General features: G+C 45.4%; 1 protein-coding gene across 2 annotated transcripts in view; it reads right to left on the bottom strand.

The window, feature by feature from the left end:
* CDH4 (cadherin 4) overlaps positions 1-6,836 on the bottom strand; it is a 617,364-nt gene extending 610,528 nt beyond the window's left edge. For both annotated transcript variants that reach the window (XM_090064612.1, XM_090064613.1), the window contains exons 1-2: positions 6,693-6,836; positions 5,969-6,080 (exon numbers count right to left, since the gene is read on the bottom strand). In XM_090064612.1, the coding sequence (XP_089920738.1) occupies positions 5,969-6,080; positions 6,693-6,761 (181 nt within the window). In that variant the 5' untranslated portion in view covers positions 6,762-6,836. The remainder of the gene's footprint in view (positions 1-5,968; positions 6,081-6,692) is intronic.
* Between the last annotated feature and the right edge of the window lie 8,109 nt (positions 6,837-14,945).

Genomic DNA, 14,945 nt, shown 5'->3' with positions numbered 1-14,945 from the left:
AAAGCAGCCGCTATTACTAACAAATATTTTGAGAAAAAACAGATGTTTTCCTTCTATTCTATGAAAAGGAAATGCTGCATGCTCTTAAGTTTGATATATTTTTTTACCCAGGGAGACAAGTTCTGCCTTGAGTTATGTCCAGACTTGAGTGGCAAAGAAGAGCAAAATTTTGGCCCTTGGCATTTAAATGACTGCTCTCAGAAGTTACGCAAGTACCATTTACCTACTAGAATGATCTTGGCAGGCAGTTTCCCTTTTTTTATCAAAAAGTATTTGATCTACATAAAATTAGCCAGCAAATTCATTATCTTGAAATAGTTTCCAATAACCTTATGATAATAAAAATGTGCATTAGGAGAAACGCAAAACTAAACAAACCATCCTGAAAGCAGTTATCCAGTGACAATTTTTGATGCTCAGATACTAAGGACACATGACCCTAAGGTACACAATAAACTGAACTGAACCGAACCGTTCAATGTTTTCTTATAGAGCTTCTTCTACACCAAAAAAACCTCAGTTTCCTGCAGATGGAGCCCATTGCTATTAAGTCTCTGTGGAAGCCCCCATTGCATTCAATGGTGCAAAAAATCAGGCCTATAAGAGAAGTTCCCTTCCTTGATAAAGAGTAACTCATTAAGCCGTCAAAAAAGTAGAGAGTTTCACCAAGCTGCATAAAATGGTACACTTGATCTTGCACGCACCAATTACTGGGCATGCTGCTTGCTACCACAAGTCAACTAGCTCAGGTCTAACTGGAGTGGGTTTTGCAGAAATGAGCCCACACACGTAAGTGCACCGTGTCTACCACTGAAGACCTGGGTATCTCCCCGGCCCTGAAGGGGCAACAACAGTTGCGATGCTGCTTTCTGGATGCCTGCTTTACACCAGCAAGGGGAATGGGAGAGAAAGAGGAATATACCCTGCACTTCCGGAAAGGTGATGTAGAAGCTGCCTCTCACCCCAGAGTCACTAAGCGCAGTCTACTCTCCAGCACAGTCCCCCAGGTAGGAGGCCTCCAGGGACTACAAGTGGGGCTGAACTCTTCTCCCTCACTAAGCTTTACAGGTCTAAGCCACATAACAGCACAAACCACACATGAATTATTTCACATGCCACAAGTGGTTCTAGAGATGCTACATGCATGAGATTTCTACGCCCCCCCCACCCCAGTATAACACATACCTGGGTGACTAAAAGCCACAGCTAAACAGCTGTTATTATTTTAAAAACTGGGTTCAAAGTCCTCTCCTTTAAAAAAAAAAAAAAAAAGAAAGATGAAAAAAAAAAAGTTGACCTCAATGCAAAGAGAATCAGAAGAAGTCACTGCTTTAAATGCCTCCAGGATGACATGTTTGTAGTTTCTTTTCAGCAGCGGGCAGATTCTTAAAATTGCCTGCGATAAAAAGTAATTAATCCAAGCCCTTCAGAACAGGAGGGTTATGGCCTAGGGACTCGGTATGAAGCCGAGTCCTTTAAATGTTAAACATTTCAGGGTGTGCGGAATACAAGAGCTGCCATCCTTATCTCTTTTATTATTTCTCCGGCAGAAGCTAGATGCAACTGATAGAGAAAGATTTAAAAAAGAAACTAATCAAAAAGGACTTAGGCAAAAGTATAGTAGCCTTAGTCAAGTCAGAAAAGCTGAAAGCAGCGTCAGGTTGCGAGTTAAGGGATCCCCGGGCATCAGAGAACACAGTGCGATCCTATGGCACCTGTCCGCTGAGAAATGAAAAGCCAGCATTGTAAGTGCTGTGATTGTGCCTCCGACTCGGAGCTGGCCCCACAATACCCGAATGCCCCCTGCCCCATGTGCACATGTATACACACACACTTTGGCCTTAGTTTACCCAGGTGAACTGGGAAGAGGGCATGGATCCATGCCAAAGCCAGACCTAAGATTTCAACCAGACTACCCAAGAGGGGTAGTTACCGCTACAACCATATCAGCACAGGTGCAGATTCTGAGCTCAGACAAAGAAGTCGTTGCAGTTGAATAACGCAGTCTAACTAAGAGCCTCCTTCCCTCGCAACTGCTAAACTTCAGGTCTCTCGACTCTTGGGTGAACCGCACGCAACAGGCGCTCTTGCCCTGCCGGGAGGTGTTCAGCTGCTAGGGCAACACAGACTGTAAAAAAAAATCTGGTTCGAGCAGAGCTGTGATGTCATCATTTAAATAGTTCCCCAGTCATCACAAAGCCAGCACAGTGCTGCTAAGACCTGCATTTTTAATGTAAAAACCAAGATCTCTTTTAAAAGCAAGGCAACCTTTATGACCTTTATAAAGAAACACATAAAAGGCACCAGCCCTATATTTTAATCTTCTTTGGCAAGTCCCCTTAAATTCTGATGGGCACAAATTTATAGTGCCCTGCAGTTCTACCCATAAGAGGCCCAGGGTATTAGCTCAAGGCACCTTAAGATATTAGCCCAAGGTACCTTGATCCAGGGATCAAATCCCTGGAACAGTTCCCGAAATCAGTTTCCAGTGCAGTAGTGCATCTCACTGCTGCCCACCCCCACAGGATAGCTCCTCTCACCAGTTTAAGTTAGCATTAATTATTAACAAAGCGGAGAAAAAGATACCCGCACAGTAATTGTCTCCTGCTCACTGCAGCTTTCAGATTGTTCGGTTTTAGCCTAAGGAAAGGGAGTTTAACCATCCTATTTTAGCATTACCATGCATCAATGATCAAGACTGTACGTTTATTATCCAGAAAACAAAAACAGACCAAAATATATACCACTGCATCCCAATAATGTTTAATAAGAGAGCCAAGAGCAGCATTTCTAAAGGAACCACAGCCTCCACAAATCAGCTAAGCTAATACCCGCCATTAAGCTATAACGTTGCAATGGCGTGCAATACATGGTATCTGCAGCCCTACTGGGGATAACTATTTTAAGTCTAATTATCACGAAATTTTTAGAATGCAAATGCTTTTCATTTATACATAAAACAAAATGCCATGACATTTCTTCCATCCATTTATCATACACAAAGTTAATTACTGTGTAACAAATAGCTCCTGCTGGAATCTGTATGTTTTGAGGATGTTACAGAGCTGACTCAGGCAAATAAGATGAACCACAAAGTAGTAGTTAATAGCTTATGGCGTACTTATAATAAAACAATGACTCTGTGAAAGCTTTTGTTGTCAAATTAAAGCTAAGCTATTTCCATTGGAATAACTCAGTGATAAGCAGTCATTATCTGTTTAACTTGATTCAGAACAGGATTTCCATGAGCATCGTTATTTTGATATATTCACGATGCTCTATATATTTGTGGGTCAGGTATTATAAAGCATAGCATGGAAATGCTGTATTCATCATCACAGACTTTTAAGAGCCTCAGAACACAATTCGTTTAGTAACTGTGAAACTTGTGAGACTGGTGGAAATTCATCCCTTAACTAAGCTCCTATAAGGACAAGGTCCCTTAAGAACAAATTTTCAACGGATATAAACTGGAGGACGGGAGCAAGTGGAGCTATGACAACGTACTACCCAGGGCAAAGTGGGGCTGCATAGCACAAAGTCTCGTGCTGGTCCACTGCACACGTGTGAGAATAGCTGAAATGAGAAAATCATTATTTCTTCTGAATCCACCAGAAAAAATAAAAAAAATTGACAGGCCACATCCTACATGTCTCTCTCACACAAACAGTCCCATTTGGCCTAAAGCAGAATAGCTGAATACTGATGAACAAGATGGTGGTAGCTGGCAGCAAAGCTCTGCGTGGTTAGATAGTGTGAAACAGTACATATGTCAATCCATCAAACATGCTAATATAAGCAATCTGAACTCATTTTTGGTCTGAACTATGGTACAATACTTCACCCAGATGGAAGAAAGAGATAAACATTTTGTGTGTTCAGACATATCAAGTGCTGGGAAGTAAAATTAAAATCAAAACTGGAAAACTACCAATTTTGCATGCTAGCGTGTATATATAAAGAACAACACAGCGCAAAGCGGAATGTTGTGGCAGATTTTTTTCCAGTCATTGTACATATTAATTAGATATATTTGTGTCTCTATGATAAACAGCAGCATGTATTTGAGGGTACAATTCCAAAGGTGTAAAGAAGACACTAAGTATTAGCAAACACAACATTTGTACTTTTTTTTCCTTTCTGCTTCAGTTGACAAATGCTCTGAATTGTCAATGTAACAATGTTATCCATCGTACATTTCATAAATGGCGTACGTGTCTGTGTGAACTGAAGGCTAGTTATGCTGCTGTTGCATTCATTGATTTTTAAGCAGAACTGGACTCAAGCATTAAAAAAAAAAACAAAACAGTGTACATTAAATACATCTTTCTATTCAGATGAACTTGACTGCTAAGCTCATATGATTTCACGTATACTGGAAGGAGATGATCAGTTGCTACTGAAATGAAGCAAGAGCTACGTGTTGCCTTGATTGGCAATGACTTTTCACTCGTCTAAACAGACCTTCTGCTCCATCCCCACTGTCCACCTACACAACACGCAGCACAATTTATTACCACAAAATTGCCATACATACTCCTCCAAAAGAGTGGATTAATGACTTTATTGTCTAGTTAGATGGAAGGCAGAAAACACGGTAAATCAAAATTAGTTCCCAGTGTTGAACAGCAGAAAGACTAAATAACTCAACTCACAGCCTGATCTGCAAAGTCTTCCAGATCGGGAAGTAGGAGGAAACAACATTAAGAATGCAAACAATGGGAAGCGTTTCCCCAGAACTTTGCATCTCCTTGTATTCCTGGATTTGTCTAATGTCATATGACTGTACAGTTACTCTCCGCATTAAAAATACTGCTACAGTTTCAAATATCTGCTAATTGATGCCAGGGTCAGCCAGGAGAATTTCTGAGCAGCAGAATTAAGACAACTGGGCTCACAAACAAAACTGCCTGCCAGCTCAGAGAGAGAGAGAGAAAGTGCTCAGTTGTGGATGCTGCTGGAGCCAGAAAGGGAACAGCAACATCCTTCAGCCTCTGACTAGCGAATCCAAGGGATGGAGCTAGCATTAGCCCTGGGGTAGATGCACGTGTACATGTGAAAGCAGAGAGCCCACCTCCAGAAAGAGGGCCACAACAGTGAGAAAGGAAAAACTTGAGAGGTTCACAATCCGCTCGGTATCGAACCCAGACATGCTGCTCAGCCTTCTCAGCGTACTGTGCTTCAAAACCTGCTGGAGCATCTGTTAGAGATTAGCCACAGAATACAGAGAGATGTCCTATTTTGGGGTTTGTTTGGTTTTTTTTTGGTTTTTTTTACAAAAAAATCTCATAGGAATAAGCCACGGCTACGTTCCCTGTGTCATGCAAATGTAAAGTTTAATTATTTTCAACTTGAAAGGGAGGCAGATCAATGCACAGGATAATCTATTGTCATTTGGATTATGAAGATGTCTCAGAGTTTGCCATCACAAAAGTGGTTATAAGCCTGCAATTACTATAAAGCTAATTGGTAGTTTCTCCGTGCCTGTGTTTTCATGTTGTCAGTGGGGCAGTAATGAAAATGAATGCCACATTTGTGAACAGAATGTCTGTAGGCTTGTTTACCACATTTCCAGCAACAACGTCTGCTTTATCATGCATCTCAAAGCAGGGGAAAAATTTAAGGCTCTTTGAATTTCCCACATATTAAAAAATAAATAAATAAAAAAATACTCCCTCCCACCCCCCCCCAAAAAAAGTAGACTGCCTACAGACAGGTGGCAGGGGGAGGGAAGAGTGGGGAATTAAAACACCAAAAAGGACGACCTCACGTCCGACAGTCAAATCATTCACCTGAAGCAGACAATACGGGGACTCCGAATGATTCATCTGTAATTCACCCTATTCTTCACCATCCAGCCTCCTACCAGCAGCATCCTACAGCGAATCGCACCTGCAGCACCAGCACCACTACTGCCCCCTTCCCCCCCGAAAGAGAGAGCGCAGACATGATTTTTGCTTCCACTTACCTTTGAGTAACTTCTGCCCTTCTGCGATGTTCGGGGAAACCGAGGCGGTGTAATCTTCTTCCGAAAAGCCAGGCTTGCAAGTGGGTCTTACTGTAAGATCCCCATTGTGTGCCTGCGGGGCGGAAAGAAGCAGGGTGACCGCAGGGGCAGAGGCGGAGGGGCAAGCCCCGGAGGGGGGCCACGGCGCAAAGGCTGGCACGAGGAGCGGCGAACAACGGCGCCCTGGACTTGGAGGCCTGACGCTGCCCGCCCGGGAGAGGGCTCGCGGCTGCAGGGGGGTCTCCCCAGGGCAGGCGAGCAACCCCACTTGGCATCAGCTCCCCCATCCAGCCAGGCCCCCAAACTCCAGCTGCCCCCCAGCAACTTCTGCTCGCCCCTACCCCAGCCCCGGGGCGGGCGCGCGGGGGGGGGGGGGACCCCCGCCCGCAGCAGCATCCCAAGAGCCGCGCATCCCAGCCGCCCAGACCGCGCAACTTTGCGCGCGCACAAAGCCCCCCCCCCCGGCCGGCTGCCATGCCCGGGGGGAGCGGGCTGAGCCGCTTACTAAGCGGAAAGGCAAGCTCGGTGCTGCACCGGGAGCGGCGGGGCGGGGGGACCCCCGCACCCCGCCGCATCCACCTGTGGGCACGGCCCCGCGGGCAACTCGGGAGCCGGGCAGGGCACGTCCAGGGCGCGGGGACGCTCCCGTGCAAAGTTGGCGCCGCCCGGGCAGCGCCCCGCTCACCCGCGCCGCGCCCCACGCGGGCAGGAGCGGCAGCAGCGGCAGCAGCAGCGGCAGCAACATCCCGCACATCGCCGGCGCCCGCCGCCCGCTCTGGAGCGCAGGTGAAGCGCGCTCCGTGCAGCCCCGCCGAGGCCCCGCCCCCCAAGCCCGGCCCATCGGGCGAGGACTGACAGGCAGCCTTTAAAGGCGCCGCGCCGCGCGGAGGCAGGAGGAGAGTGAGGGGCGGGGGCGCCGCCGCGGCCTCCGCTCCCCTCCCCTCCCCTCCCCGCCCGCCTCGAGGCGGGGGCTTGCTGGCGTGCGGGCGGGCCGCGCCGCCTCAGCGAGCGGTTCGCGGGAGGGCCTCCCCTCTCTCTCGCCCCTTTTCCCTCACAGCTAGGGCAAGTTCCCCAGTCATCGTCGGGTTCGGCCCTCCTAGCTTGTCCATGTGTGAGTGGCGTAAAAGGTGGCGGCCCTACCCGCGCCGCCAGACCTCTGGCATATCCCGGCCTCGTCTCCGCAGCCAACAGATGGCACGCTATAGTCTGCAAATACAAACCCCCCGGGAAAAGTGAGGGTGTGGGGGGGTACTTATTAACATTTCCAGAAGTTAGCGGGATGCTTGCTACTTAAAAGGCTGAGAAACGCTGGTTCAAGCGAACAGACGTTCAGTTTCCAAAGGGCCGGTTTAAGACGAACCTGGTGGGGGGCGTCGCGTGGACGAAGCAGCCTAAATTGAGGCGACGGGTTTTCAAAAAACACTGCTGCAGCTCAGGGCTGATTAAACCCCTTTGTGTCAGCTTACCGGCCTGTCCGTGGGGGAGGGAAGGGTGAGCTGCGGGCAGGTGAATGGGTCACTGGGCTGCGGCAGGGGGACGGCGCTTCCCCCCGTGGCAGCAGTGGCACACGGCTCAGGCGGCCCCGGGGGCACCGCAGCCACGGAGGGAAGCACCAGGCCCCTGCGCAGCTCAGGCAGGCTCCGGGGGGACAAGATCAGGCTCCCTCCCTGCTTTTCTTGTGTGGCGCTGCCTTCCCAGGCTGCCTGCAGAGCCCCCGAGCTGCACAGAGCCCGTGCTTCGCTCTGTGGCTGTAGGAGCAGCAAACAAGAACTTCTTCGAGGAGTTTTAGTTTGCTGCGCCCCAACACGTTTAAGGCTCATAACGCATTTCCCGCAGCGGCTGGAATTCACGTGCAACACGCCGCCAAGGCGTGCAAAGACCGACACCGCGAAAGTGCTGCAAAAGCATTTCACCTGCTTTAAAGTGTCATGCACACATGCCTCTTGTTTAGTCTACACACGGGTTGGATACAGGCAGTCCTTGACATACGACGTTTCGTGTTACAACGAACAGTGCTTACGACCTTTATCAATGGACACCCTGTTTCAACTTTCTAACGTCAGTTTCGACTTTACAACGCTGGATCCGACGCCCCGCCACGCCAGCAAACAAGTTCACTGTGTCACCCATCTCCCTGGAGAACACCTATCCAAACCTCCTCGGACACTTTCTTTAAGAAAGCCGACACGACTCCAGAAAAACCTGCAGCCAAGATGCCTGAGAAGACTCCAGCCCTTCAAAACGTCCCGCAAAGTCACCTCAAAGAAGTCCTTCCAAATCCATTTGATTGCTATTTACAATATACATGCATTAATGTACCTCTATTACTCATCTATAATTGACTGAGTACAAAATGCGGGGTTATTTTTCGTGAAAATAGGGTATCGGGCCTGGGTTCAGGAACCAATGCCCCATTTATAACATTGTTCCTATGGGAAAATCAGTTCCGAGTTACGACACTTTGACTTAAGATGCGGTTTTCAGGAACCGATTGTGTCGTAAGTCCAAGGGCTGCCTGTATACCATCAGACTTAACTGACTTGGGTCAAGCCAGTTTATAAATCTTCTGTCCCAGACCCCTGAGACTATGAGAGGGAAACAGCTGGTCTAGGCTGAGGCGAGGAGACGGTGTGGCCAGAGCCGCCTTAGCCATGCTGGAAAGCAGACAGAGGGAATAAGAAGGGAAGAACTTCCAAACGAACAAAGCTCCTCCTCAGGGTCCCCTTTAGCAGAGGGATCAACGAGTTATTCAAATGCTCTGAGCTTTCATTTGCTGCTTATAGGGCTGGGTCTAGCTCCAGGACAAGCCCTATGTTTGCTGTGGGTAAACTTAGGAGGAGGAGGATTGACTGAAACGGGGATGGATGTCCCACCTGAGGGAAAGCAGTTTGTGTGCAAGTCAGCTTCCATAACCTAGCTAGAATAATTTTATTAAAAACGTAAGTAAATCTTAGGCCAGATCCTCCTAGGGAGGTAGGGGGAGCACAATGGGATACTTTCAACCTAATTCAGATCTCACAGCAGTGGAAAATACAGTTAACGCCACGAAATGGCAGATCCCTTGGTATAAAACCAGTGCAAGACTCGGAACAGACCCAGAGAGCTGCGCTCATCTTAGCTAAAGTTTGATGAGCACCCTGAAGTCTGAAGCTGTACAGCAACGGTAACAAATGCTAAGTCTCAATTTTAACTGTTTTCAGCCATGTTGAATCCAGGACAGCATTTAAGTCCTCCTCCATTGTTTTTGGAGGTAGTTCAGTTACATAAAGAAAAGTTCTCAGGTGTATTATGTGCATATAAGATCAATATTTTCAAGACCCCTGTCAGACAGTCGTTCAGCTCCCTGATGTACACAAAATGTACCTGATACTCTGTGTAGCGTATATCGGTGCTGAAAAGCTGGCCTTTCAAGTATTCAGGTGGATTCACAGATTTTTTTCTCCCCTAAGAAATAAAACAAATATATCATTCTACTTAATGCATCCTTGACTTTGGAGGAGATGTATTAATATTAGTTTTGCATCAGTACCTACACGGTTTAATCAAGGACCAGGAGGACGTCATTGGTTTAAACTCTGCACGCCTATTTAGTGTTTTCAGGGCTTACAGTCTTAGCAGGTTTTATCTTCCATTTGATCAGGCATATCTGAAGGTTATATAATATAAAATACATGCACAGCATTTTTTTAGATGCATATGTACGATGTGCTATTACTGCTTTTGACAGCACACGCCACAATTAGAGGCACTGTGATAGGAAAAAAATAAAAATCTTCCCTAACTTTACCCTCTCAAGATTTCACCCTGAGCAGTGAATTTTGGAACAGATTATCGTCATGGGCTGAAAGGCTGCTATTATTGTAGCTACATATATAACATCTCAAGAGCCTTAGAGACGAGATGGTTTCTCCTTCTAAACAATTTTTTAAAGTGGATCCATGTGACTAACATTCAAGTCTTCTCTTGTAAAAACTTGTGAACAAGTTGACTCTTAACTGGCCTGCAGCTGTAGCTGTGCATGCATTTTTGCTCTCTCAAATAACTTTATTAGCACAACAATTTCCACTAGCATTGTCAAAAGAAGTCTACTACTACCATGACCAATTATGAAAAAAAGGCACAGCATTAGTTCCGGGAGGGGAGGGAAAAGATTTATTCAATGTGTTCACAGTAGATTTGTAGTCTGACGGCAAGTTTTGTTTTTTTTCCTGCCTCTCTTTCTGCTTTTTAAAAAATTATGTATACTCAAAAGCAGGCAGCTTTTCTTCTTGACTTAAAAACATCATCTGCTAATTTCAATGTCTGGGGAAAATATCTCCCTACATTCTGGACTGTGAAGACTAAAGTGATTCAGTGTTTCAAAGTCCAGCCTCTTTCCAAAACCAATTGAATTCCTGCTAGCCAGCCGTCATAAATTGTGGTCACTGACAGTTTACTGGGTGAACAATTGTCCAATGGACTGAGTTAATCTGCTTAGGTATATTTTCCATTTAGAGAAGTATGACAGTGACTTGTGTGATTTGCAACCTTCCTTCTAAGCACTTTGGTGTTTGCAAAAGCATCGTGTGATCTGGAAGGAGAATACAATTTAATATGGACCATGCAAGTAGCAAGTGTGTGTGTGTATGAGCATGTGTGCATGCATGTGCATGTGTTTCCCCTTCCCAGTCTTGTCCTATCCACCCGTTTACTTAAGTTTCAGAAAGAATTAACATTTACTAACAAATTAGCTGCTATTGCACCCATCCTTCCTGTTAAGAGGCAATCAACATAATTTTAAAGTGCCCAAAGAAAAGGTGCTCCATCAGATCTGTAGGAGAATGCAAATATCTGGTTTAAATTATTTGTAGCTATTGAGCCGCTGTGGGGGAAAAAAAAGTTTTGGTGTCTGGGTTAGACCTGGGACTCCTTGTATGTGATAAAGGAAGCTTGCCAACCCTACTGACTTGACATTTTTCCCTGCTTCATTTTCACTCTGGTTCAGGGGGACTAGTTATGAATTAAGACTCAAGCATGAAAAAGAAATAAGGAGATGTATCATCTGTCGTGTGAAGATTGCAAGATGTGGCTGTGACTGCATGAAGATATACAGGAAGGTACACGTGCCCATTGAATCAACTTGTTAAACACCTCAAAAGCAAGACTGCTGATCCTAAGAGCCAACTTGCTATACTACACAACACTCAAGAGAATAAAAGGCTGCTAGATGAGACATCTACAGAACTGACTGTGCCAAGATAATGAGGGGAAGAGAGTACACAAGGGATTTTTCTCTCCTTGATGCACACATGTAATTCCTATTGACAGTAGTGGGAGTTACACGTACATATCAAGGGGACAATAGATCCGTTAGTACGGAAGATGAGTTTCGGATGTGAGCGGCATTACTTACGGACAGAAAATGAGACACGGGGAGGTGTGATCACTGAGGGACAATACAACGCACAATACATTTGCCTCGCAGCCATCAAATACAAGAAAGCACGGGAATAACAAATTAAATGTATAGGAGGTGGGAAAATAAAATCCCATGAGGCATGTGCCTTCCTCATTCAGGGGCCTGGCTCCCGATTCCATACCGAGAAAAGATTTCCACTCGCTTTAATCAGCTTACTTCCACGAGAGCCCAGAGTTCAACTACAGGCTTCCTTGAGTAAGGCATTTGGTGGCAGGGGAGATAAAAACAAAGGAGCCTTCTGAAAAAGAAAGTGAAATAAAAGGAGAAATGAAATTGAAACAATGTGTAATCGTGACTTTGAACCTCAGGATTTAGTACAGAAATAGGAGGCAAGTAAAACTGAGTCGGAGCGCAATCTGGGAAGGCGCTGGTCCTAACCCTGGTCCACATCGACAGTAATAAAGGGAGCAGCCGCTTGGAGAACCCGTGAAAAAGCAAATGGTGGAGGACTGATAGGTGGTGACAGATCAGGAGTGTGAAGCAGTGGTTCCAAGTGGCCTTCAGATATACCCCCTACGTTTAGGAAGTTCCTGGAAAAGATGACAGATATGTCAGAGCATGACTGAACAGAAAGGGAAGCAATGCACTGATTAGATAAAGCTATGAAGAAAAAGAAGGACTAATGGAATAAGTGCATCTGAGAGAGTTCAGGCAGAAGGCAGTGTAGAGGGTGGAAGAAATCCTGACTGGAACAATCAGGGGAAAATAATAGGTACTCCCAAGCTGGGATTCCCTTATTTAGGTTAAGAAAGAACAATTCTGCTGTAATCACCAGGACAGAACTTGTAAACTAAGGGTGTGCTCAACATTTGGAAGGGGGGAGTCAGAATTTGGCCCCAATGTACGATCTAAAGAAAAACTGGTAGAAAGGGAAATAAAGTAGAACAAACAAAGAACCAGAACAAGAACAGAAGATGTGCTCAACTAATGCCTGACTCCGCATTGTGCCACGCGTGCTCTGCATGCATGGGGTTATTGCCAGATAGGTGTAATAGCCCAATGCCTAAGCAGAGACCTCTATCTCTGAATAACTCCGAACATTTGCAATGTTCCCTAGTGCCTAGTAAATCAGAAATCCCTCTTTTGCACAGTCCTCTCATTCATACTTTGAGACTCTTTCCATTTCCCTTCCTAGCTAGTAATATACACGGCGCTGAGAAAAATAACTGCAGAAGCCCTGCACAAAATCTTCCTTCCTAGCAATAATAATTATGCTGGACCAAGGAAGGCCAGCTTTGGTGTAGTCTGACCTCCCATTACACGAGACACTGTGGCCTCATCGTTGAACTACCCAGGCACTGCCTGGCAGGATTCCAAGAGTGGCTATAGTAAAGTCAATTAAAAAACCCTATTTCCAAGTCCCTTTCACCCTAGGTGAAGTAACACACTTTAAACGAACATACTTCATCCTGACACACGGTGGAATTAAGTTATGACCCTTGCCATAGTAGAATGTTACTAATTCTGATTTTTATATCTATGCTTTTATTTTATTTTTGCAAATGAGGGACCCCCCTTGCCCCTAACCTTTCAAACCCTTTCCCCACCTGAAACCTAATAAACATGCCAAAGGCAGACAAAGCAGTATCTGCTTCCCATCTGTAACCTCAGGAGAGAGAGCAGTTTAAAGCTGTTCTATTTATTTTATTCTCAGGAGGTATGTTCTGTGGCTATTGTCCCTGTAGTACTGGGGATGAAATAAAACAATTTTGGACTCTCTCCAATCTGTTCAGACAAACCTGTAGGTGCTTATTACATCCAGAATTTGTTCTTACGTGAATGAAAAGAAAATGACCATGTAGATAATTCAGCATGAAACCATACACACTGAGCTAGATTGTCCCTCTGGGGTGCAACCTAGTCCTCGCTTCCCTTTGCACCAGCTACCTAGAGTCACTCCACCATGTTTCAACACTTCCCACTCTCCAAGAAAGTTTGCAGGATGGGGCAAGGAGCAGGTGGCCCCTTGGTTCCCCTCCCTTCCTAGCAGGCTTCACTAACAGGACTCCTGCAAACTTTCATATATCCAACTGTCCTGGACCTATGGAACAAATGGGGATGGGGGAGATCACAGCCACAGACACAATGAGGATGAGATTCATCCAAAATGGGAAAGACACCTGTATCAGGAAACTATTGAGAGAGACAGAATAAGAAAGAAAACAGAATATATGCATTTCCAGCCTCAGGAGAATGGAAACTGTTTGTGCCAATTGTATGCAGGAACTTGATTTGGTATATATTTCCAGTAAGAAATACAGGTGTATCTATTGTTAAACAGTGCTAGTAATGTTATTCTAGGGACTCTGAACAAGACTGCCCAAACCCACCAATAAGGAGACCCCTAGACCATATAACAGATTTGACTGGACTCTCTCTTAACAGGCATATAATTTAGTTGAGAAAAATTATATTCTTTGACCGTAACAACAAACTGGAATTACATTTGGTTTGTCAGGGGTTGGATCATAACCATGGATTCTAGGGAATTTAAAGGTAGATGACAGTTCATCTAAACCTTGATTCTTAACTCTCTTTTGAGATGCAGCCCCAAATAATCTGATTCTGAAACTGACTGCTGGTTGGTAACATTGTAATGATCCATATGCAACCTACTGCAGATTGCCAGACAAGTAAATTGCTTCGTTCCAAATCTGCCATAAGCTTCTGTTTGGTAAATATGACGACAGTTTATATACAAATGTTTAATTTGCATCCAAAATTGCCATAAGTAGGTATGTATGGGAAACCTCATGAACAGTCGACTAATTAGGTGCATTTCTATGAGAAATTAGCGGGTGCACTCATGGAATCTCAGTAATTGCACACCTGCCTTTTGTGCACAAAATGCACCTGCAATTGTACATTTAAGTCAGGGCACTTATGGCCCACAGGCTGCTGCCCAGCTACCACTTCCCTTGCTGTGCCAGTCTCTGGGCTCCCCCTCATTCCTCTAGCTTTTGTTGGCTCTCACCTGAGGGGATGGGGCAGTGCAGTGTGACCAGGTGGGTTGCTGAAGGTGATTCTGGGGCTGCGTGTTGGGGGTGTTGGCATAAAGTATAGTAGGGGATGGAGGAGGGCCACAGGCCCATACCTGCACATCATGAAGCCCTGATTTAACTGATTGAAAAAATTGCCTTTCCATGTGTGTTCTGGTATAGAAAAAACCTGATGCATCCCAGGATTGGACATGCAATACAACTGATAGGAACTATTAGGAGAATCTAGATAAGCTTTAGAACAAGAATAGAATTTGCAATATCTTCTACTATTGTTTTTCCAATACGTTTACAATCAAAGTGATGATCTACTGACATGCTAAATGGTTATTGTCATCTCTACAGAAACCAAAGCCTGGCTTGAAAAGAAATCTTTTCGTTCCAGCAGTGTAACCAGAATTACTCAGGACACCAAATGGGAGAGTTCATGCCAACAAAACTCGAGAAACGCCAGCCTTGAGAGATGCACAGTTTACATGAG

This window comes from Crocodylus siamensis, chromosome 10 (genome assembly GCF_052110815.1).
Source record: "Crocodylus siamensis isolate JL-2025a chromosome 10, ASM5211081v1, whole genome shotgun sequence".
NCBI classification, from domain to species: Eukaryota; Metazoa; Chordata; order Crocodylia; family Crocodylidae; genus Crocodylus; species Crocodylus siamensis.
Note: the sequence above shows the minus strand (reverse complement) of the source record. Positions and strands in the feature narration are given on the sequence as shown.